The sequence below is a fragment of the Grus americana genome, chromosome 5, assembly GCF_028858705.1.
Source record: "Grus americana isolate bGruAme1 chromosome 5, bGruAme1.mat, whole genome shotgun sequence".
NCBI lineage: Eukaryota > Metazoa > Chordata > Aves > Gruiformes > Gruidae > Grus > Grus americana.
In genome coordinates this window covers 1108956-1133831 of record NC_072856.1, presented here as the reverse complement: position 1 = coordinate 1133831, position 24876 = coordinate 1108956, and the positions used below count along the sequence as shown (strand labels likewise).

The following is a 24876-nucleotide window of genomic DNA, read 5'->3' as shown; positions in this document are numbered from 1 at the left end:
AGGTAGCACCGCTGCCTTTAGACCCTGTTCAGTGAAGCCAGGGCAAAACCACGTCAAGCAGTTGTGTTCTTTTTCTCATTTGTCAAAAATAAACCCACCAATATAATAAATATGTCTCTCCCTAAGCTTATTTCTAATGTAATATTAATCTGTGCGCTGATGTGTATGTTTGGGCAGGATTTAGAGCATTACATTGGTTTGCTGTGCTGCTAGTTCGCTCCAACACATAGCTTTGCTATTGGGGGCTGGTGGGGGAGAGAGTGGAGTGGAAGGAAAGGACTTGAAATAGGGGAAGTGATAGCGCAGCAGGCAAACATCCACTCTTCCTTCAGAGGAAAAAAAGTACCTAAAACTATTTCTAAAACTAGAATTGCAGACTAATGTGGAAGGTGTCATCACGACAAGGCTTTGTGCTCTTAGATCCCATTTCAGATTTCAGACCATTTTGCTTTTCTTTCCCCCTTTCACTCACCTTTTGTTGTCATTTCTTGCTGTGTGAAGTTACATTTAAATTTGTAAGCTCCTCAGGGAAGTAACCTGTCATTTTTCTTTGTCTGCAAAATGTTATGAACATTTGTGGCTTGTTATAAATAACAATCATGTCAGAAACCTCAGGAGGGCAAACATGAGGATTTTAGAAGGTATGGAATACAGTGAAATACCATGCGTGCATATTCACACATACATATACATGAGCAGATGCATATATGCGTACAATGTGCATTGATAATGGCCTGTTTAACTTGCACTGCATTTGAAATGTATTACGTGACAGTGACCTGTATAGCAGAGTATGGAAACATGTTTTTCCTTTCAACTGGTGGGCGCTCTGAGATCTTCTTAATCTTCCTACTCCAAACTCAATCTGCATACTGCAGTTGCTCAGGTCCTGTAGGAAGAGTTCTCCTCCTCCTTCTCCTCCTCTGCTCTTGTAGCTGGCCAGAGTAGTTGGCGTATCAGCCGAGGGAGCACTTAGAAATCATGGGAATTGCTTTCTTCAGCCCAGGGACCAAGCGTTATCTCTTGTCCGGGCGGGAGGAATGTAGCAAGCCGTGTCCAGCTCTGCGATAGCGGTGCAATAAGCGCTGATGAGGGAGTTTGGTTGCTGCAGCGAGGAGGGGGAGGGAAAGCTTATTTTTAACTGGAAACTATACAAGTCAGACTGAAGTAGCTCTCTGCTGTCTTGCTATCATCAAGTGTATGTGTGAGCGAACGAGTGTATGAACATAGTTAAGTACAGCACATATATACTAATGGAGTGTGTGACTGCATGTGTATAGGGTGGAGGCAAGTCAGATTAGACGACAGTGCACGCTAGCTGCTTTGTCTGAGTGTTAGAACTCGCGTGCTGTAACCAGCAATTCCCCATAACGTTTATCTGCTACTTTTTTTCAGTGGGGTTGATTCTTTTCCGCGCCCTGCTCCTCGGGTTGCCCGTCTCCCAGCCATTCCTCTTTCGCTTCCTAACTCTCATCCCCCGTCTCTCTTCCATCCTTGATCTTCCCACCCCTTCCTCCCATCTGAGCCTGACCCTTCTCTCTTCTCGCCCCTCCTTCCCAGCCGATCCCTCCCCCTGCTCTGGATCTGCTGGCTGTGGGATTTTTTTCTCATGCTCACTGGCAGATGTGACAGCTTTTGGAACTGTATCATCTAGGAACAGCTATATCTGGAGTTGAAAAATCTAACGTGGTTTCCCAGGCAGCAGGAATGGATCGCTGAGAGAATTTCAATCTCCGACTGCTTTTGTCTTGTGGTAGTGACTTTTATTATTTATGTTTGTGACATTTCTTACAGTACAGTTGTCAGCAGTGAATGAAAGACTAAAGTCTAGCAGATTATTATAAAATCAGTGTCACAGTATTTGTATTATTATAGTAAAGGAATGCTGTCTACGTTTAAATACAGGTTTGGCTTGATTTACAAAATCTTATATGCATAAAATATTCTTATGAATTTCTTATTGAATTAGAAAAGACCTGTTTTATGTTTTTTATTTAAACATTCTTTAGCTGGGTATTGGAAATACAAATAAATAGCTCTTGCATGAAAACCACAAAGTGAAAGGAGACTGGTTAAATACAGACCTTCTCAATGAAATGCAAAACCTACACAGATTATTACAATCTATTGGATTTCAAATAAGTATTTTTAGTGTATGAATTTAATTTGATCTTAATGCAGTGTACCTTTAAACCACCTGTCTGATACGGCAATGTCTTTATAATCAAAGATTGATGCTGACCATATAAAGCAAATGTCATTGGATACCCAGGGCTGTACTGTATTTGGAGCCGGTTACAGTTTGGTTTTAAGATGTCTCTTGTAAACCGATAAGGTAGATGCAGGCCATGTCAGGTAGTCACCCTAACATTGACCATGAACTTAGTAGATGCTTCTTTCTGGGTTTAGGAAGCATGCTTTTGTATATAGGATCTAAGTGTAGTCCAGGTGTTGATTGACAGGTATTGTGATTTAATCTAAATATACAAATGTGTTGTTTATGCAAACTGCTATGCTGGCATAGAGCCACTCTGCTATTTGGGGCCAGAATATCACCCGGCTTTAGCAATTTGTATTTTGAAGTCCTTCAGTTAGAATCATTCTCCTTCTGGGGAAATGACTGAAATCTTCAGAATACAATTGCTACTGCAGGTGCTAATGGTTGTGGCATTTGTAACACCACATTTTACAGGACCCCTTGCCACCTAAAGCAGTTAAAGAGCAAACTTGAAAGACACCATGTGCTATGCCCTGAATATCTTCTCACTAGGAAGATGAGATGAGGAATGACGCTGTGAGAGCAGGAGCAGGAGAAGGAAAAGATACTGGTTAAAATAGTAACGTCACTCTGCCTGGAAATGCCCCTGTTCTGGCGGACCAAGTAGCTGTCACGACTGACATGCAGTCACCGGTTCAGAACTGAAGCACTTGATGTAATACTACAGCTATACTTCCTGCTTTCCTTGGAGGCTGTGAAAACTCCTCAGTAGCACCAGCTGTTGGTTTGAATAGTACTAACACCATGAGCTATTAGAATAGCTTTCCTTTCCAGGGCTGTCTGGACTTTTTTTTTCCTTAAAGAATTGCATTACTACTTTAGTCTTGATTATTAGTTAATATGCAGCCCCTAAGGGGCCTTACAGATGAATCACTGTGAGTAGTTGCAGTACAGACCTGGAGCACAGACACTCTTCCCATAAACTCCATTAAGATGTATTTGGGTTTTCATTGGAACTTATTCTAACCAAAGATTATTCTGGCTGTGAAACCTCTCCTAGGCAGAGCAGTTGCTTCCAGCCTCTTTTGTAAGTGTTTTTGTAGTTGCCTAGCCTTTTGCTTGCTTTTTCAACTGTTAGGTATTGTTATCAGGCTTCTGGACGCAGTATTGCAATGGGCATTGTCAGTGCGTGAAGTCTGTGTTTCATCAAGGACGGATTACGTGACTGGGGGTTTAGGTGGTGTAAAGGTCCTTCTGTGACAAACACACACTTCCCATCGCAGTGACTACAGGGTCATGGTAACCAAATTTTGAGCAAGTGTGTGTGTGTGTGTGTGTTCAGGATCTCAGTCTAGCACTAGGAAGCAAAGTTGTTGTTCACCTGGTGGCTGCACTTTGCTCCCTAAGCAAGTTTTAAGTGGAACAACCTGGAAAATGTTTGATGTTTCACTGTGGGGGAAAAAAGCACAAGGGGTGCTGATTTTCAAGACCAGTGTCCTCTAGAAGTATGTTCGTGTCTACATCACAACATGTTATCTCTGTACGTGTTCTGTGCCTCTGACCCTTGCAAATATTTATTCAGCACAAATAGTTGGAAGCTGAGGTCCTGAACAAGGGAAGAGCAATCACTACAAAGTGTAAGATCAAATGGCAAAAATCCTTTACCTGATGTCAAGGTAGTCTTCATCGCTTTAAGCAATATTAGTGAAAGACAAATGCTAGTATTAAAGTCGTCAGTGGAAAGGGAAGAGCATATAAACTTTTTTTTTTTTTTTTTAAAATACTGGTGGATATAAATTACCTAAAGGAAACCTGTACAGCTTTTTCCCAAGCTAGAGAGCTTTAGCACTAGAGCTTTACCAAAACAGTTTTGGCACTGGATCTCAGCTTTGTCTCATCTCTCCTATGGCTCTTGTTGCACAGTTCATCCTGTGCGCTGACAGAAAGCAACGTGGAAAGATGATGATGAGCTCTGGAGCACACCAGTTCCATTGCATCCACACAACAGTAATCTGCTCATGAAACATGCTTCTCTAACAGCAAGTAGGAAAATGTTAACTTGGAATACTCTTAACTTTAAAGCCATCAAACCAATAGAATCATAGAACAATGCAGCGGAGAAGGGACCTCAAGAGATCTGTAGTCCAACCCTCTGCTCAAAACAAGGTCTGCTCTGAGGGTCGGAGCAGGTTGCACAGGGCATTGTCTTCAAGAGCAAACTTGCCCTTGAAAACCTCTGAGGATGGAGACTGCACAGCCTGCCTGGGCAGCCTACCCCAATGCTGGACTCTCCTGGGCACGAAAAAGTTTTTCCTTCTATTCAGTTGGGATCTCTCTTGTTTTGATTTATGCCTATCGTCTGTCAGACTCTCACCACTCTCCACTGTGAAAAGCCTTGCTCTCCATAGAAAATCTCCCTACCTCTGAGCTGTTTCTTCATGGAAAGGGTAACTTCCCCCTCACCCCATCTTCCCTGTCTGTCTTTCGTGAAAAGGCTGTGTCCATCCATCGCAGTCCCCCAGCTATTCAAACTTTCCTACCTCTGTGACCACATGTGGAGCTCTGGTTCTTCCTTTTTCTTCATGTCTTCCCAATTTCAAAAAGGTCTAAATGTTTTGCCTTTCTATCTGTCTACATCTCTTTTTTTGGGGGGGAGGCTATAAAGTATAAATTAAGATTTTTGAGCATCTCTTGTGTTTGGATATATTTAAGTGTTAGCTGGTTTTGGCTTGTTGCAGTTGTAATGGCTTTTCACACAAACTGTCTGTCTCAGCCCCCAAGGGAAAGGAATCTTAGTTTTTAATTTTAGCTTCTTCAGCTACCTGCTGACAGTTTGATTTCCACCTACCACCTCCTCTCTCTCTCCCAAGCCCTCTAAGCTAGAAAAAATGTGATCCAAAATCAGTCTTGGGCAGCTCTTCCTTTGGCAGCAGCTCTGTTGTCCTTAAATAGGAATCAAATGTATATTACTTGGAGTAACCAGTGAGAAGACAGCCTGAGCCCTGGTCATAACCGCCCTTCGTTCCAGGCTTGTAGTGGAATCAACACTGTCTAACTGGCTGGACTCCAAAACCATTTAACCTAGGTACAAGCCTGTAAAACAGAAATATGCATCTCTCACATGTATTTAAAATATTCATATCAGGCAGTGTGAATTTGTAGAAATAAAGGAAAGCCAAGTGGTAGGAGTTCAGCTACAGACGTAACAGACATCTGTTTCTTTTCTGAACCAGGAGCACTGTTTCACGGTGGGCAGAGCACCAAAAGGGTCACTAGAAATCCTAGCTCAGCCACCGACCTGCTGGGTGGTCTTGAGCAAGTCATTGCTCTCTTGTTGCCTCTATTTCCTCATCTGTAAAAGCAGATGATCATGTCTGTTGTTAAAGTGCTTGTCACTGCAGAGAGTGTTCTTAATATTTAACTATTAATATAATTGATATGTGATATTACTGATGGGGCATATCTGACGTAGACATGCAAGAGCACTGATGGCATTGCCTTCTCTGATTCAGGCATCATGTTCCGCAAGAAGAAGAAGAAACGCCCAGAGATCTCGGCTCCGCAGAACTTTGAGCACCGTGTCCACACTTCATTTGACCCAAAGGAGGGAAAATTTGTGGGTCTGCCACCGCAATGGCAGAATATTCTAGACACACTGAGGCGCCCCAAGCCAGTGGTAGACCCTTCAAGGATCACAAGGATGCAGCTCCAGCCTATGAAGGTAAGAGATGAAGACCCCTGGGCTTTCCTGTTCCTTGGGGAGACCCAAGCTGAGACAATTTTGCATTGCCCCATATATATTTAAATGGGCTAAGGGTGGGATCTGTAAGGAATTTGGTGGATAGCCTGGTCTGCGCTTTGATAACACTGTCTTTTTTTTGAGGTGATAGTGACCTCATCAGAAATAAGGACAGTAGTATCCTTAGCTGCAGTAGTGTCACTGTTCAAATAACCAGCTGGCTGCCTGTCACTGTCACACGGACCTGTGAAAGCTCCCGCGGTAGCTGACAGGGCCTAGGATGTGTTCAGCTGTTGTACAGGGAAGTGGAGAACTGATGGAGAGACCTGTTTTAGCAAGTTTGTCATTCTTGTGGGTGAGCAAATTTGGCTGGTAATTAAGTCGACAGGGAAGCCTGAGTGGGAGAGAGCGGGGTAGCACTGGCTTGCCGTTCATGGATGGCTAAGTGAATGAGAGACAACAGGGAGCAGGGCTAAACTGGGGTTTAGGCTAAAAGGGCTGAGAAAGCAGCAGTTTAACAGAAAGCAGGACATAGTAAACAGGAGAATTTCCTTAAAGCAAGGCCTTCAGTAAAGAGAAACAAGTTACTGCCCCTTGTAGATGGGTGCATTTAGATGGCTGTCTTGCTCGGATGGTTGTTGATAATGCCCTAAGTGACTGCAGGGACCTGCTGTGTGAGGGGAGGCAGATTCATGCTGACCTCTTGGAAAAGGAAATGAAAGATGGTGACAGAATTATTGTGTTTAAAGTCTTGCTAGCTTGTGGGAAGCTTTTGTTCCCAGTTAAAAAAAAAACCCGACAGGGACCTACAAACTGAAAGGTAAGTTGTAAAATAGAGATGTTACTACTTGGATTTTAGGAGGCACATAAAAGAAAATAGATGTCTATGATGAATATATTTAGCTTTTTGTGTACAGATGCTTAAAACACGGGGACTAAATGGGACTACATTTTAGTATAATGCAAGTAGTAATGCAAAATCAAACCTGGAGTTTAAATGGCACATCAGGATCTTTGAGCAGAAAGCTGATTTAGAAAGGAAAAACTTGCTCAGGAAGAACAGGTAAAAGAAAAAGGGAGGAGGTGTTGCCTTCGGTTTTATGATGTCCTGAATGTGCTTTGAGGTTCAAACTGTAGTAGGAGATATGACCACAATCCAGAGAAGAGATAAAATGTGTAATAAGAGACCAACTTGGTTAGATCAGGAGCTCTCTAATGAGCTTAAACTGCAGGAGGATTGCTCAGAAGGGTGGAAACTAGGTCAAGTTATAAAGGGCAAACAGAAAAGAAATTTATGTAGGAACAAAACTGGAAGGCCAAGGCACAAAAAGAGATGTTATTCTCAAAGAACATAAAGGGCACTAAGGAGACATCATAAGTACACTGAGGAGGAGAAGGAGGATGAAGGAAAGAATTTGTTCACTGCTCATTTTGGAAGAAAGTTAATAACAGATGACACTGAGAATTCTTAAATGTTTAATGATTTTTCTTCAGTCTTTATTGAAAAGGTTAACTGTGATCCATGGGCTAACACAATTAACACGAGCATGAAGGGATAAGAAGGCAGGCTAGAATAAGAAAAGAACATGAGCAGCAATGAGACTTCTTAGATAAGTTACATATTTTCAAGTCAGCTGGGCCTAATGAAATTCAAGGAATTGCAGATCAGTCAGAATAATTTCAATTCCCAGAAAGAGACTGGAACAAATAAGCAAGTAATCTATTTGCAACCACTTCCTAGGAGATAGCACGGTAATAGCTGGCAGCCGCCAGCGTGGATTTATCAAGAACAAATCATGTCAAGCAACCCAATTTCCATCAATCACAGGGTATCAGGCATTGGGTCAGAGAGAAATGATAGCGCTCTCCTATATCTTGACTTCAGTTAGGCTCTTGACACTGTACCTATGGCATTCCCACAGCAAACTGAGTAAGTTTTCTCAAGTATGAGGAAAAGCATACTCAAAAGAATAGTGTGAGCCAGCACTGTCAAAATAGAAATGTGCATGAAGAGATTTCCTGGAGTTTGTCCCGAGTCTAATACTGGTCAGTACTTTCATCTATGACTTATTAAGCCTGTAGATAGTAAAAGCTGAAAGGAAGTGCAAGCCTTTAAGAGAACAAGGATAAAATACCCAGCAATCTTTTAAAGCCTAGAGAAGAATCTTAAGTCTGGATTTTTTTGCCCCATTAAGTCTGAGTGCAAGGTGAGGTGAGTACTGGAATGGATTTTATAGAGAGGCCACAGCATCTGTTCTTGGAGACGTCTTATTTTGAGAACATGTTAGATAACAGTCTTTCTGGAATGACTTTGGACTAGCTGGCCTCTTCAGATTTGTTCCAACTTCATTTTGACTTATATTTTTTCCCAATTTGTAGAAACATGGAACCACCAGCGAGCATTGGAGGAAGGCTTCTTCCTCTCCCATCTGCCTGTGCGAGCATGAGCAAGGGTGTGGGGGCATCCTGCTGAGTGCTCTGTGACTCGGGGTGTGTGTGTATTACGTCTGTCCCTCTCAGGCTCATTTACGTACTAGTGCTTTTAATTGAGTGCATTACTGAGGTAAACTGGGATGTCTGGTTTTCTAATGGATGAGTTAGAATGGACAGAAGACTCTTCCCACCCCACTGACAGATTTCAGAGACTGGTTTTCTGACCATTTGGTATTTTTTTTTTTTTTCCCCTTATCAAGTCTGGTGCAAAAGTGGTGGAAGCAGTTTGAGGAGTTAATGTCCTCAGCATGTCGTTTACTTGGCAGCATCTGGGGTGTGGAGGAAGGTGCTTGTATGTTGTGAGGGAGGTATATTGCCACAATAGGACTGAAGAGCAGAATTTCCTGCTGCAGGTGATGTTGTATATGCAATGGTACGGGTCGGATTGTCCTTTCTTCACCTTGTTTGACAAAATCTTCTATTCTGCCTTCCATTCTCAGATGCTGAGCAAACCAGGTGCTCATTTTGTGCTCTGTGGTGGCATTCTGTTGAAATTACTGGAGCTGCTGTTTTGCACCCGCTAAATATTAGGCTCGGTGTAATTAATTCAGCGTCTTTAGAAGATCCCCGGAGTTCAGTTAGCAAACAGGAGATTGCCATCACTCCAGGGAAGGGCTTTCCTCAGGCAGAGATTCATGAAAGTGTAGGAATGATCCTATGCTGTGAATTTCTGTGAAGAAATGAAACATTTTGGTTCCCAGCACTAAAAAAGTGCCATTAAGCGTTTCAGTTCCAGAATAAACAAGGTAGAGCACCACATAATATACTGGCAGCTTCAAGTGTCCTACTTGTATAGTGCTGTTGCTTGTTTGGATGGAAGCCTTGTTCTTCATCATTTGCTTACAAGGCAGTTGTAAGCTGTTGTGACCCTTTGTTCATCATTTTTAATTATAATAGCTTGGCAGAACAGAGGAGGGATGCAGTGTTGGAACAGTGTGGTCTTCACTGGTCAGGATTAAGATGCATTAGCAAAAATTGTAGAGAACCAGAATAAGAGAGGCTGATTACAACGCTATTGAGAGTGCTTGAGGGGAGAGATGAACCTTGTATTGGAATAGCAAGGTGTTTTTTGCAGATAGAGCTTACGGCATGCTGTAACTTCTTCTGTGAACTAATACTCTTAGGAGCTCATTGAGCCTAAGTCAGTGATGTAGCGTAGCACAACTTCAGCACAAGAGAGTCGGGAGTGCTCAAAACACCCCAGTTTTGCTCTAACGTTGTCCTTTAGAATGCGAGCGCAGCAGCAGCATTCACCGTTCTGGCTGAAAGCACTGCTGCCTCTGACAGAAGGATGGAACCCAGTGATGCCTTTCCTTCCCCCCCACCCCCCCTCAGTAAAGGACAATGAAAAAAAGACAGAAAGAAAAAATTCTCTTCTTTCCTAAATTCCTTGCGTCCTCTTTGGCTAGCCAGACAAAACCTAAGCTTTTTAAAGATGAACTGAGCCTCGATTTTTACAACTCTAACATTTTTCTCCCCGTTTCTCTACGTTTTGCAGACTGTGGTGAGGGGCAGCACCGTGGAAGTGGAAGGCTATATCTCCGGGATACTCAACGATATCCAGAAGCTTTCTGCCATCAGTTCGAACACTCTGAGGGGAAGGAGCCCCACGAGCAGGAGGAGAGCTCAGTCCTTGGGGCTCCTGGGGGAAGACAGACCCCCAGACATGTATCTTCAGAGTCCTGAAGCAGACTGGGCAGACAAATACGGAAACTACCTCAATTGCAACGGTGGGACCAAGGTGACCCGGAGGCAGACTATGTGGCCAGATTATAAACCCCGCTTGGAAGGACAGTCTCATCCCAACGGTATGGTAACAAAAGCACAGTCCCTCGGGCCTTCGGAGTTCCAGGGTGCTGACGGCAGCTGCCTCCAGCGTGCCTCTGGTTTGCAGCACATGCCAACTCTGCTGGGGGAGAGTGAGAAGACAGGAAAAAAGAGCTCAGAAGAGTGCTGGCCTCAGCCTTGCCTCCTACGACAAGCAAACTCCCGGCCCTCAGGGGAGGGCAGCCCTAGCTCCAAATCAAGAGAGAACAGCTTGAAGAGGAGGCTGTTACGCAGTGTGTTCCCCTCGTCCAGCGGCTCAAACAAGTCAGGCCCTTCCCTGCAGATAAAGGTATAGTTATTCAGTATTTTTGAGTGAGTGCAATGTTGACTTTACAGTTCCAGAGGTTACTTACACAGCTGAACAAATCTAACTGCAAACATCATGCAACCATCTGTTATTGTTATGATTAATGCTGGAATCAAAATAGTTCTGGACAAGGGGAAACGTGCAGTCCGCCTAAGCTTCACAGAATATACCATTAGGCACAGCTCAAAATGGCAGCCAGATCTACATGAGAGAGGCTTGTCAGTGGAGCTGTGCTTGCAGGAGTGTAGGTTGGGGAGGAGGTAGGGGACTTACTCATTTCTGCCTTTCTGTAGTAGTTGAGGCAGAACTTAAATGCCGTTATACTAGCATAAATGTGCTTTTGCCATTTGGGAAATTGCCGTAATTTACATTAGTAATGTATTCTTTTGCCTGCACAAAATAGAACTACCTCAGGAGAGCTTGTTGGTTATAGCTGTATCTGCCAGCCTGCCTACAACAGGAACGTTTCAATCAGCACCCACGGTACTGTCAAACAGGAAATCTGGCTGTTGGTTTTTGCTAAGGATGGGACAGCTCATAGCTACATCTCCCCCAGGAAAACTATCCTGAATGAATGACTCACTTCTTATTAAACTAGGAGAAAAACTCTGGTTCCTGTTACTGGCTAGGAAATGTAGCCCTTGAGGCCACTGCTCCTAATTCATCCCAGGCTAACCCAGCGCTCATTGTCCTCGCTCAGCTGTCCGTGGTTGCAGAGGCTGTGCTGGTGCTAGGCCAGGCTAATTTCTAGCAGGCGTGGAGTCCCTGAACTCGGAAGAAGATGACAGGAACCACTGGCCCAACAAAACTGTTCTCAAGTGTACTGCAGGGCGGGACTCCCTCCGACCCGGCTTCTTGCAGTTTGCCTAAGGCTCGGGCTCAAGGTTTTCAGACACAGCCTCCTCCCTCCAGACTCCCTCTGCCAGGGAGTGGGATTTTAAAGGAATACAGTTCTCGTGTAGCAAAAATTACACTTATTGCTGCCTCTGACTCTGGGCTGATCTGTCCTGGCTGGAGGCCCGTCCCCGAGTACTTAGGAGAACCGACCACTTCTTTCTCCTCAAGCAGGAGTGTCCTTGCCGTGCCTCAGCACTTGAACAGGGAGGAGCAGAGGTTACCAGTCAGTGGCGCGTGCACGTGGATGTGCTTGGGTGTGTTTGAACTCGGGCTGCTCATGAGAGGAGCAGGAAAGACCTTGAGGTTATCTAGTCCATCTCGCTGCTCCAGCGAAGGCTCTGCGCCATCGCTGGCAATTGTTTATCTAAGCTGTTCTTAACAGCCTCCAACGATGAAAACCTTAGTCTCCCTCGCAAATGGAGATGATGATGTGTAATTGTGACGTGTGAGAAATGCGTAACTGCAGATGAAATGGAAAGTGGACAGAATTGGCTGAAAATGGGGAGGTGAGTGCCTTGACAGGCTGCCCGTAGTCACCATGGGAAGGTCGAGCGTGCTCTCCTTCTGACCTGATTTGGGGAAGGAGTGGGAGAACCTCAAAATGTCCAGAGACTGAGAATGTGTATATAGGGGCTGTCAAATTATAAGAGCAGGAAATAATACTTCTGTGTGGTTAGACAAACATGTGTGAGCTTGTATGCATGTTGTGTGCCCTTTTCATGCTCTAGGTTATATAAATCCTTTTTTTTTTTTTTCCCTCTCTCTTGAGACAAAACAAGAGTTGGGAAATAAATACTTCGTTGCCGTGAGCGTGTCTCTACAGGACTGCAGGGGTGGAGCTGGTAAATGAGGAGGAAGTGACTTTGCACACTCCTGCACCCCAATGCCAGGAGCTACTAAATCATACTTTCAGGGCCTCTGCATGTGTGTCAATGAGGTGTATCCGTGTTAGCCTTCTGCAGATTTTACTGTTGACAAAAATCCTTGGTTAAAAAAGAAAGTGCATAGAATTAAATTCTATACAATTATTTTCTGTCTGAGACAGAGAAAATGAGGGCTTTTTTAAAAACGTCTCTATTGGCAGTTTTCAGTTCCCATACCCATATTATTAACTTTATTAACAATCTGTCTGAATTGTGAGAGAGAAAAAGCTTGTTGCTTTGAAGGTTTTATTTTGCCCTATAATATAAATGATTGGCTTGCTCCTTCTGAAGTTGCTACTTTGTCAGATCTACTATTATTTTCCATATAAATAAGTAGATCATGTCTTTCATACCTAACCTGCTAGATATTGTTGAATTTTAATTAGTCCACATTTCCAGGGTGAATATTAGCACTTCAAGATTTATCCTTTTTGGGAGACCTACGCATGGTGCTAACGTGGGAATGCGTATCCTGAAGCCACGTTACCGCAGGCTGTCATCTTGCTAGATGTCATAAACTAAACGGGGTTGGGCCTGCTTGGTGCTTGAGTGGGAGGTCTCCAAAAGCCTCGAGTGCTTCGGGAAAGAGCACCACTAATCCAAATTCATCGTAGGTCAGTTCTGAGACAGTAAGGTGGCACGGTGGCTGGTGGCTCTGCGTAGCTGAAGTGTCACGCTGGCCACCCGCAGCTCTCCTGGTTCACGGTGCTTTTACCAAAACAGAGTGCTAATTCTGTGTCTGATGGACAGGAATGCTCCGCAGGTACCAGTGGAAAGAGCAGAGAGCATTTTCAGTAGGCAGAGCATAATTACCCGAGGGGAATTAGGCCAAGACATCAAAGTGATTTACAACTTTGGCATGAATCCTCTTTCCTTTTATATATAGGAAGATCAGAGGCACAGAGGGAGAAAGGATTTTAAAATTCTCTGCAACACAGGTTGCCCATGAGTTTTGGTGGCAAGGTTGGAATGCTTTTTAGCAGCTGCTGTTGTTTGGTGTTTGGTTTTGTTGTTTTGGTTTTTTTTTTTCTGTGGGTTTTGGTGTTTTTTTAAAGCATGTGCTTTAAAATGTACCTTTTAAACTGCCTTAATTTGGAGGTCGTTAAAGCGTAGCACCCATCCTGTAACTGATTCTTGAAAATCTGCATCCATGGGGCTTCCCCTCGTGATGCAGCATATGTTGGATGGACCTGGAGACAAGAACCTAGAGCTCTTAACTCCAGTCTGCTCCAAGGCCAGAGTGGCACAACGCGTAACTGATTCCTGACGCTTCTTTCTTCTTGTTAATCTAACCATCACTTTTTCTTTCTTCCACTTCCGTATTTGTTCTTCTCGAAGCCTAATGCTTTCTTCAGGCCCCAGCAGTGGGGCTCGCCACGCAGCCCCGCAGCCAAAGCCCAGTCTCTTCCATCAGATCAGCCTGCATCTGATTTCCCCAGGATCATCTCAGAAGCTGGGACCCCCCAGAAATCACCAGCAGTGGAGAAGGCAGTTGCAGTGCCACAAGGCAGGCCATCACCGGCAGGGTCTCCCAGGAACCGGCAGACTCAAACTAGTTCTAGCAACCTTCACCTTCCCCAGGACTCTTCTGTGAAAGGGCAGCTGGCCAGTGAGGACCCGGTGGTTGTGACCCATGAGCAGTTCAAAGCCGCCCTTAGGATGGTTGTGGATCAGGGGGATCCCCGGACATTGCTAGAGAATTATGTAAAGATCGGTGAAGGGTCCACAGGTATCGTCTGCATTGCTCGAGAGAAGCACTCGGGGCGGCAGGTGGCAGTGAAAATGATGGATCTGAGAAAGCAGCAGCGCCGGGAGCTTCTTTTTAATGAGGTGAGTGTAGAGATGCATTGTATGTGTAGGGTTGTGCCTGCTTGCTCTGTTGGATAAGATTAAGTTTTGTGGTGGTCAATTGTCTGCTGTGTGGTTTTACAGGTGGTGATAATGAGGGACTATCAACATGTCAACGTAGTGGAGATGTACAAGAGCTATCTAGTGGGAGAGGAGCTCTGGGTGCTGATGGAGTTCCTGCAGGGGGGAGCCCTCACAGACATCGTGTCTCAGATCAGGTACGAAGCAAAATCCAAAACATCAACTCTTGTGTTCCCACCTGACAGGCAAGAGCAGTAGGGTGAAGATTTCTGGGAAGAACAGTTTCCCTCAGAGATCTTGTGTTTTCAGTGCCCTGAAACTACTGCACTTTGTCATCCATTCGAAGTATGCAATAATACTTCTGATGCAGAAGGGACCTCATTTACAGTACTGATCCCTTTAGATACTCACTAATGATCTCCTTGATGACCTTCCCTGTAAAACGCAGTACTCATAAAAAGTATTGTTTACTATATCTGTTGTTTTCTGGCCATGAAGCTTATTGAATAAGTATTAAAGAGCATGCAGAAATAGTTTTCAGTGGTGCAACCTTAGTGAGGTTGAATTTGTGCTAAGTCCTCTGGAGAAGTACAGCAGAGCTTTGAGATCTGGACTCCTTCCCAAATTTTATTGCCTAAAGATAGCAACTACTGGACACTCTGCTAAATTTGTTTTCTTATCCACACCACTTAATATTCATTAATGCCCAAAGCATTCCTGTAGGGCAAAGAAGTTGTTCTCAAACAGGCTCTAGAGTCGCACTCACGAGGTTTCTGGTGGTGCAGTCGTGATGATCGTGTGTTGCCCATGACCCTGGGGCACCCTCCTCCTGCCTCCGAGCAGTCCTGTGAGGCTGTAAACTGGCGCAGGGAACACCAATGAAAAGACTGACCAAGAAAGTCTGAGCTGTCCTTTTTTGAAGATTCAGAATCTTAACTGGATTACAATTAGGTAGTATTGCTAACACTAATTGTATTTACTTTTTTTTAATCGTAGTATGCCTTTAATTCACTTATGTGCTTTGACTAGCCTTTACTGATCCTGTGGTGGATTTAAGGCATATCTATTGCTCTGTTGGGTTCTCTGTTTTGGAAGCGCATCTGTGATGTGTTTGGGAAGCATAAAAAACCCACATTGTCCTTTGTAGCAATACAGCCCCACCCGTAAGGAGTGTCATGGAGACACTTAGATGGCCGGGCCCTCCGGCATTGAGTTCAGCGGCACGTCTCAGGGTCCGGGAACCAAGGTTTCGCTGTCAGTCACGTACCTGCTCCTGGACAGGAAAAGGAACATTTAGTCCTGCAGAGTGCTGACTTATGGCATTGCAGAGCCAGTGAAACTCTTGTAGCTCTTAGCTGGTGTTAGAACCAATCAACTACAGATTAAAAAAAAAATCTGAAGAGATTTAATAAGGGTCTGTGCAGTTTATATCCACCAGTGAGACTGAATCCCATTATGGGACCTCAGCCTAGATTTTAAGTTATTTTATAAAGCCTTCCTTTGAACCTTTTAATGAATGCTTGTTTTGCCACATTGTGGAAACAGGATCTGTTATAACCATAACATTTATCAAAAGTAAGCTGCAAGCCTTAATCAGTTTTTCACAGGGAGGAAAATACCCTCATTCCACTCATTAAACATTTGCTGAAGGTGATAACTGATTTGCATCTCCAGGAGAGAGCTAATCCTCTAGTAATCTGTTTTACACTATGCAGTCACTTGACTGAAACCAAATTCCATACGTGACAAGCTGAAAGTACACCTCGTGTTATCTTCTAGAACCACAGAGCTCAGAAATGTGTCGGTTTTTCTTACAGCTCATGCACTAGGAAATGAAAAGCACTGTTTCTAAATAGGTTAGGTTCTGTTTTGGAGAAGTCCCTCTCCCATTCGAGGTTAAATCACAATGGCAAAAGTAGCCCTCTGCTATCTTTCAGATACATTTCTGCCATCAGCATGGCACAGCACAGCCACAACGTGCAGTGCTCTGGTCACACTGTCCCTGTCCCCGGTTAGAGGGGGTAATTCTCATTTCCACCATTTTCACTTATACTTGATCATGAAGGTTCTTGTGTTGGTATTCCAAACAGCGAGAGCTTCTAAAGAGAAGGTTCTTGGTGCTCATACTCAGTGTGCTACCAGAGTGAGTGGTAAAATTCAGGAGCGCCTTCCCTGCTTGTAACCTGTGCTACCTTTATATAGGTGTAAGAGTATCCAAAGCATCTAGCTGCACGAAAGCTGTAAAGGATCCCTTTATTCTCTATGGATTTATGTGTTAAGATGCTTTCTGGATAGAGTTGCACAGTGTGCCTTGTGAACAAAGCTTTACTATATTTGCTTAAAAAAATGCTGTCTCAACAGCTACTGTGGCACTTAGACAAGACTGCTTCTTCATGCCAGTCAGAATGGCTTGAAACAGCATCTCGCAGAATGAGTGTAGAGACGAGTTAAAATGCAATTTCTCTGTATTAGACTTATGAAAACTTAAAATGTTTTCAACAGTAAAAGGCAGTCATAGAAGAACGGTACAAGTGAGATAGTAATGGTCGTGGGGAACCAAAATATGTATCTGCAACTCACCTTCAAAACTGCACTGTGCCGTTAAGGAGGACCCGTGAACGTGTACTCTGCGCTGCCCAGTACAGTGCTATGTCTTTAATTTCAGGCTAAATGAAGAGCAAATTGCCACAGTGTGTGAATCAGTGCTGCAGGCTCTGTCCTATCTTCACTCTCAGGGGGTCATTCACCGAGACATTAAGAGTGACTCCATTCTTCTGACACTGGATGGAAGGGTATGTTTCCTCAGGCAAATGGTTTCCTGTCTGCTGCTGCCGTAGCCTTAGTCTGTCTCTTATTTCTTTTCTGTTCACAATCTCTTGTGTGTACCTCGTTCTCTTACTCCCTTTGTCGTCTTTGTCTTTGGTGTTTCTCTCCACGTTGTGTAAAAACTATTTTTTAATGTTGGTTGCTTTTCTCTTTGCACAGGTCAAACTCTCAGATTTTGGCTTCTGTGCTCAGATCAGTAAAGATGTACCTAAAAGAAAGTCCCTAGTAGGTACTCCCTACTGGATGGCTCCGGAAGTTATTGCAAGGATACCATACACCACCGAGGTAAGGGACCACATCCCCAGTATCAGAAGAGGTAGCAAATAATGTTCTGAAATGTCACAGGAAAATAACTGTTAGCTTTTCCAGGAAAAACCTCTGGAGTCTATTTAAAATATAAATACAACTATGACTTCAGATTCGATTGTGATGATATCAATATTTCCTAAAACAGTAGAAAAACAGGTTGTTCTGCTTCCGGGAACAAGGTGTAAACTTACTCTGTTCTTAGACCTAAAGTTTGGCGTAGGCTTGTATCTGCTGCAGTGTGGACAGATGTTAGCAAGGAGCAGCCCGTGACATGATACGGATCAGTAAATCAATCAATGCCATAAGGGAGGGGAGGCACAGATGAGAGCTCTGAAATTACGGGCAGGTGGCAGCAGACTGATGAGTTTTGTTTACCAACCAACCCGTGTAGCACAAGCAGTTACTTGTAGACTTCTACATGTTGCAACACCAGCGTGGCTGAGTCCTAGGTGGAAAGCTGCCTTTGTAGTAAGGAGTCCGTAGCATCGAGTGGGTTAATGTTTTATGTTCTCAGGAACATTTGTCATGGGCGGGGTGTTGTAGTCTTCATGAAAGCAACAAAGCAAGGACCTCTGGCTTTGAACTGTGTGTATTGATGTGATGTTGGCTCCTGCAGGTGGATATCTGGTCTCTGGGGATCATGGTGATAGAGATGGTGGATGGAGAACCCCCCTATTTTAGTGATTCTCCAGTCCAGGCAATGAAGAGACTCCGTGACAGTCCTCCTCCCAAACTGAAAAACTTCCACAGGGTGAGCATGCTGGCAAACACTTGTAAACCTGATGATTATCATGGGGAAACATCCGTATCAGCCGTACCCAGTAAAGCTGGCTGTGAAAGTGATCTTGCTAGGACATGTTTCTTGGGGAACTTCTTTGGCCCTGGTGCCTCAGTGGATGCAAGCTGCTGCTGACAGCTAGTGGCTGGTTTGGGAAGTAGGCCTCATAAGGTAAGGTCACTTGGGCATAAACCTGATAATGCTAATCAAAGCTGCTTCTGGTGGACCCAACAGTTAATACCTTGCTGATGGTGGTAGAGTAGCTCATCTTCTAGGGGAGCAGACAGGAGGATGCTTGCTCTTGGGAGTTTCCAGCTTCACGGCTTTCAGGACTGCAAAGACTGCGTTATGGTCAGAGCAGGAGAGCTCGATACAGACAGTAGCTCACGGAGACACTGCAGCTGCTTTGAAGATGAACTCAGCTTCATGGCTTCTTATGAAAAAGTAGCAGTGACATTAGAAATACAGTGATTACCTTTTAGTCACCACTTAGAGCAGTCCTCCTTTCATTTCAGCCCAAGCCTCTGAGATCAAATAGCTCAGAATGCTGCAGAAGCTATCCAGCCTTTCCAATTAATCAGAATATCTGCAGCTGCTAAAACTGAATTATTTAACAGAGTAGACTGCTGAACTAACAGCATACACTCAAACATCAACAGCTGCTCTTTCCTCTTTGCCTTTGCAAGACTAATTAAAATTCAAGGTCACATTTTGGACCCAGTGCTTGTACTCGTTAGGCGGTGTAAAGCCAGTCCTGGTCTGGATCGCACACCGTGCTTGGTGAGATGACCCTGCCGCTGGCTGTGGTAGCCAGAGCCGTGTATAGTCTTGCTCTTGTCCTGGGAAACAAACCGGCTTGCAGCAGACCTCTGGATTGCCAGGCTGGTGGCCATCCTCCCCTGTCTCCCCGCTGTCTGAGCAGAGCTCAGCACCAGCTCTGGATTGAGCCTTCCCTTCTGATTACAGCTAATGGCTTGCAGGGGCCAATTCCTGCAGTACTGGGTGCAGCAGATTAAACAGATACCACCTGGGATAATATCTGCTGCTTTTCTAAAGCATAACTAGATTTACTGACAGAGTGATAGAGGCTGGAGCCTGGCACTTGTACTTAGCTGTGTTGTGCCTTCTCCCTCCAGCAATCACAGGGAAGTCGTTCAAAGCACTCATGAAATAAGCAGTAGCTCAGTGTAAGCAGTATTTCATGATCTACTTCTAAGTTAACCAGAGCTGGGAAAATGCCCCCAATCTAAAATGGATGTAATTAGTGTCATTAAAATAAATAAATAAATACCAAGTTCATTTTTAATTCAGTTTTAACGAGGCAGAGGATTAGCACCAGCAAGAGATGCGCAGTGCCTTTAAGTGGTTCTTGGGCCTGGCTACCCAACAGGCCTTTACACATCTTTCGAAGGACAAACCTGCTGAGGTCACTTAGCTTTTCAGTATCCTGTTCTGCAGTTTCTTCATCTTCTTGTACCAGCAGCATCAGGCTTCCAGGCTCTCAAAACCTATTTGGGAATCCTATTTAACTCCTTTTTCCACTGTCTGTGGCCAGTAAAAGAATGAATTGATCAACACTTCACACCCAAGCGATGTGCCTCAGGTAGCGGGAATTCTGTTGAATTTTTGAGCTGAAATGCAGAAAAGATTAAATAACAAAATGGGAAACAAAATTAACTTAGATGGAGGGACATGGCAGGCAGTCTTGCCTTAATTTGCTGTGCCCCATTAAAAAGAAAACAGCCTGTGCAAATGTGCCTACAGGTGATAGAAAGTTATTACTGTAGCATAAAAAGCATGCTATCTGATGTTACGTTTCTGTGCAGAAGCAGGGTTACGGAGTTGAAATGTACAGCGTCCTTTTTAACCAAACCTACCTCAGCAACCTGTTGTTGCATGAATTGGTGCCTGGTTCCTTTACGGGGTTGACTTGGTTGGTTGCTTTTTCACAGACCTCCCCAGTTCTGAGAGACTTCTTGGAAAGGATGTTGACACGGGATCCGCTAGAAAGAGCAACGGCACAGGAACTTCTGGATCACCCCTTTTTGCTCCAGACAGGACTTCCAGAGTGCCTGGTCCCCCTTATCCAACAATACAGAAAGCGTACCTCTACCTGCTGACTTTACATAAGGGGAAATGCTGGGAAAAAATAATGTTTATTAAAAAATAATAATAATCAAGAGACTAGGCAGTCTCGCCCTGTGAATGGTGCTTGGAACTTGTCAGCAATCTTTTTAGAGGATGAATGTGAATACTGCCCTTGCAGTCTCAGCCTTTTGTGGCTTCTCTTTTGCTGAAGACAATCAATACATACTAGATCCAAATAAGACCAAGTATGTCTCCAGAAAAAAGCAGGTATTTCGTGACTTGTGGATCACTTCCGAAGAATGGCATTTTAAAGCGGAGTCTGAAGTTGCGTATCTGAATGTCTGCAAGTCCCTGCAAACCTTGGCTGCTGACTACTGAACTGAAACAATATTTCCCTATTAGAAATGTGATCTTTGTTTCCTTAGTCGTACACTGGAGTCTTGAGCTGACTCAGATGTACGTTTTGGGGCACAGACCCCTTTAAACTCTCAAACAATGCACAAAGACTTGACAATTTTTTCCTCTGAGACTTTTTCCACAGATGATTTTAATTTCCTTCAGTAAATGTGGACCTAGAAAACTGTACATACTTTCCTAGGGAGCAGATGTGATGTATGTATCTGTTTCTAAATGGCTCTTTTGCATCAACATGCTTCTCTTTTGCTGAGGAATATGTATGGTTTAGTGGTCAGTCTTGGATCCATTTCATGAGCTTAAACTTTGGGAGGGGGGAACCCTTGGATGCAGGCCCCAAGCCAGACTCTGTGAAGACAGTTGTGCTTGCCACCAGGATCGTGTGGTTGAAAATTCACAATATGCAACAGCTCCAGTGCTGGTTGGAATGGAGAGTCTGGGAAAGCTTGGTCCTGTGTTTGGTTTCCAGGCACCTTTCTTTCCAAGTCCTTTCTCCCAGGAGAGTCTGAGAAGTGCTGCCCTGAGACAGCTGTTGGGTTGCACTTTGGGGATGCTCTGGGAGACTAAATGGAAAAGTTTCAGCTGTCCTGCATATCCCAAGAGAGATTTTTGTGTTCATGTGAGGCGGTTTGTTGAACCTCCGTCTCCCCTGCTTGCTACCGCAGAACACGGGGAGAAGAGAAACTCTTGCTGTACGTTTCGGTATTGGTATGCCTTTCCCCTCCATCCCTTTCCCGATACTTTCAGAAGGTTACTGGTTGTTTAAACAGCTCTTTCAGTTATTTTAAAATAGATTTAGATATTTTGTATGATACGCTTTCTGATCAGTGAGATAGTCAAGGTAATTGGACTCTAGGTCAGGATGTAACATTGTACAGTAATGGTGTGTATTGTTGTGAGGTCTCAAGAATATAATCTTACGTGTGGAACTGGGATCCTGTTTTGAAACTCCAGATACAAATTTATTGGAATTTAAGTTATTCCTGGGACAGTGCTACTGTCTCAGAAACTAACCTCATAATTGCATTTTCTTCAGAAGATGTTAATAATATCTATCCTCTGCTATTTACTCCAGTTACAGATCCTGCTTCAAAATTGAAACCGCAGTTGATTACTTGAAGTAATTTGGGATGGAATTCACCTGCACTGATGCCAGCCATCTAAATGGTGGGCACCCAGTCTGCGAAGCATATGGGTTGGCTCTGTAGCCCAAGGTGAGAGGAACACCTCCAGAGGGTGATTCATCTCCATTCTCTCAGACACCTGCTGAAGGATGAAATCGGGGTCTCTCGGTACCGCCCTGCCTGTGGCCTGTAGAGGCATCGTAGGTGGTTTGCCTGGACTGGCTGTCCCAGCGTGGGGCTGATGAAGTTGGTTGAAATTAATTCCTTTAGCTCCTCCATAGCTGCACTGGAAAATTTTTGATGTAAAATGTTTCTGTATTCCAGATATACTGCTTTTTTTTAATGCAAAAGAGCAGGGCTTTGAAAAGATTTATAATTTGAAACAAACAATCCTGCTCATCTGTAGTTGTGAATCCTTTGCACTTGTGTTTTAAATTAAAATAGATCTTGATTTATTCATAAGCCTGTTGCGGTGCTGAGATGTTTTAAAATGTGCCTATAGTTCAGAGATGTAAGGGAAGTGTGAACCTTGAAGTCTGGTCTCACTCACCTATTCTGTGGCTGTGGCTTTTAGAACAGGAAGAGACTATAGCAGAAGCCTGGATCCCGAAACAAACATTTCCTGGGGACAGGGATGACAGGTTTTAACACCATTTTATACTTTGGCCCAAGTCTGGCTAAACACAGTGAGGGAGGGCCCTTGAAAGATTGCACTCAAGTACCTTATAAATTTTTAAAAACTCATTACCATATTTGTGAAGAATGCAGAAAGTATCCATCTTCCTGTCCAATACAGAATTACATATCTGATTCTTGTGTTTCTCTCTTTACAGATCGTGCATGGCATATCACCAATTAAATGCTCCATTACTTAGATGAGTGTGGAATCAAATATAAATCCTAAGATAAACCTAGATTAGTTAAAAGATTGAAGCTCTGTCTCCAGGGCCACCAGCTCCCTCCCCAAGAACCAGGCAGCCAGGCAGGAGAATTATGATAAGCAGAGCAGGTTTGTAATTTGCATTGCAGTAGTATTCAGGAGCGCGATTTCTTGTATGCTAAGTGATACCTAAGTATATAACAAAATGTAGAGTCTTCTCTGAAGAGCTCATAGCCTACTCAGTGGGTAATTATGCTTTGAGATGTTGTTTTCTTTGAATATCTTTTCCTATATGCTTTCAACAAGGTTACACTTACATCTCGGGGTTTTCTGTTGTTTTGTGTCATGTTTCACCTGGATCGTCCCCTTTTATTTTTCCTTCCTGTCAGCCTTACTGGTATTGAGTCTTTTCCGTGCTGCCGCAGCCCTGGCAATCAGCATGTGGTAGGCCTTTGAAGATGGCAGGTTGAATTTATATGAACAATTTGCTGAATCAAACGGGGAGTCTGTGACTGCTGTCACCTCCCAATTGCACTTGTTTATATATAATGGTGCCTGTCCTCCTCGAACAGGGCTCTGTGCTATCGAGTGCAGCAGCTTATTACCCCATTTATTTCAGAACGGGACAAATCTTTCTCTAGAGGCCCCTATCTTTTAACCAGTGATTACAGAAGAACCCTACATCAAAGGAGGCTCCCGACTTTTAAGATTGTTCAGTCCAGTGAGAAGAATCCTACACTTCCCCCTGGAGCCTGGAGAAAGCATTTTGCTGTGCCCTAGGTCCTAGTGTATAAATTAGGATAATAATAAGTAGCGAATCTTGACCATGTGGAGATACATGTGGGGCAGGGAAGGTGTCTCTAAAATGCAGTAGCCTCTGTGCAGCAATTCCTTCTGTAGTAGCAATGGTCATGTCAGCACCACATCTTTATTACAGAGGTAGAAGATGATTTTGGATCATTCAGTACAAATTGAGCCTGAACTGTAGCTGTCAACTGGACATAGGTTGTAGGAATATCTAGAGCAGCTTGCAGTGTGCAGAGTGGGCACTGAACATTCGAAGGCAAAGTTCCTTTAACTGCAGGAAAGGGAGCAGAGAGAACTGCCTGTACACGCTGTCCATTCTCCAGTTACAAACTGGGGCATCGTAGTTGTGCCACCTGGAAGGAAATGAGTTACTGTTGCTTGCAAAGGAGGAGAGCATGGCCAGACGCTTGTTTGGAGCTGTGAAGAGACATCAAAGGCTTCTAGGTCCCTGACTGCTAGGGAAAGATGATAGAAATAAAGCTAAGGCAACCAGCTATGTCCATTTTATGGCTATTTGCTTCTCAGCGTTTGGTTGACAGCATCATATTCAGAGGGATCTGCATCTGTTCACCACAGCAAACTGATTTGCTTTAGCAATGACCTTCAGGCTTTTACTCGCGTCTGTCAAGTGCTCTGAAATCGTGAAGGGCACGACGATAACAAAGGTGCTGACAGGAAGCCGGCCTGCCGACAGGAGCCGTGCTCGCCTGAACTTTCCCACTACCACCAGTTCCCACTGGGTGGTGAAGCAAGGGGAAGCTTTCCCCTGGGTTGGGCTTCTCATCTGAAAATGTGTGCTGTGTCAGTCTTCTAGGGTTTTTTTTCTTTCCTTTTTTTTTTCCTAATGTCAGTGCTGAATCCTCACTAGGGAAGCTGCCAGCAAAGGTGTTGGCCAACAGATGAGTTTGACTGCTGTGTCTTTTGTTAGTAATGCTCTTGTTTTAGAGTCCCCGTGCGGATCCTTCAGGTACGGTGTCTTCTATTTGTATCCCTTGTGGTGGTTGGAGTCCTCCTTTGCTTAGGGATCCCCATTACTTAATTTTTTAAGAATATAGTATAAAGTTTGGGCTGCTGAAAATAAGTATTTTGGGCAAGAGAATTTAGTGGTACAGAATGCGATTTAGAATATGCCACATAAAAGATGAAAATGTGGAAAGAATCTAAGATTGTGCCTAAATCTGCAGCTGTTCAATGTCTGACCAGGCACCGTTGTTGTCTTAATTACCATTGAATTTGGTTTCTGTAACAGCCTCATTACAGAGACCTAGCCGAGCCACCTACCATATCACCCTGTGGTCAGCAAGTATCCTGTGGTAAGCAAAACCTCAGGCAGGGCTCCAGAGCCGCATGAAGAGATCTTCAAGGATGTCTGAATTC

At 44.0% G+C, this 24876-nt stretch overlaps 1 protein-coding gene across 9 annotated transcripts in view; it reads left to right on the top strand.

The window, feature by feature from the left end:
• PAK6 (p21 (RAC1) activated kinase 6) overlaps positions 1-22274 on the top strand; it is a 39448-nt gene extending 17174 nt beyond the window's left edge. For 6 of the 9 annotated variants that reach the window (XM_054827895.1, XM_054827894.1, XM_054827892.1 and 3 more), the window contains 8 exons: positions 5731-5939; positions 9949-10566; positions 13743-14234; positions 14337-14470; positions 16939-17065; positions 17259-17384; positions 18025-18159; positions 20139-22274. In XM_054827895.1, coding sequence (XP_054683870.1) covers positions 5736-5939; positions 9949-10566; positions 13743-14234; positions 14337-14470; positions 16939-17065; positions 17259-17384; positions 18025-18159; positions 20139-20306 — 2004 coding nt within the window. In that variant the 5' untranslated portion in view covers positions 5731-5735 and the 3' untranslated portion in view covers positions 20307-22274. Of the gene's footprint in view, positions 1-1615; positions 1754-5730; positions 5940-9948; positions 10567-13742; positions 14235-14336; positions 14471-16938; positions 17066-17258; positions 17385-18024; positions 18160-20138 lie in introns of those variants that run through there. The other 3 variants (XR_008577408.1, XR_008577407.1, XM_054827890.1) reach the window with 3 other exon arrangements.
• Positions 22275-24876: the final 2602 nt, after the last annotated feature.